The 305-nt window shown below is 68.5% G+C and overlaps 1 protein-coding gene across 1 annotated transcript in view; it reads right to left on the reverse strand.

Moving 5' to 3' along the window:
* The window catches only part of RNF43 (ring finger protein 43), a 12396-nt gene that overhangs the window by 6942 nt on the left and 5149 nt on the right, over nucleotides 1-305 (reverse strand). The window contains 1 exon segment of the mRNA XM_010022849.1: nucleotides 10-266. Within this exon segment, the coding sequence (XP_010021151.1) occupies nucleotides 10-266 (257 nt within the window).

Raw genomic sequence — 305 nt, forward strand, 5'->3', positions numbered from 1 at the left:
GTGAAGCGCCTGCCGTTGATGCCCTGCAGACTGACGTCTGTGCAGTTCAACATGGAGTCACTGGAGGAACCGTGGCAAGGCCCCGAGCTGGAGTCACTGCCCGGCCCATCTGCCAGGTACCCGCTGTGCTCTGTGAGATAGCTCTCCCCGGAGCCGCTGCTGTTGTGCTGGTGCCCATGGCCAACCCCCCGGCGCAGGGCAGGGGCCCGGTGCTGCTTCTGCACCAGGGCTGCCTTGAGCCCCAGGCAGGGGGGCTGGGGCTGCGGCTGGGGAGAAAAAGACCTGTGGGGGGGGGGGGGGTGGCC

Source organism: Nestor notabilis, unplaced genomic scaffold, assembly GCF_000696875.1.
Source record: "Nestor notabilis isolate BGI_N333 unplaced genomic scaffold, ASM69687v1 scaffold22249, whole genome shotgun sequence".
NCBI lineage: Eukaryota > Metazoa > Chordata > Aves > Psittaciformes > Psittacidae > Nestor > Nestor notabilis.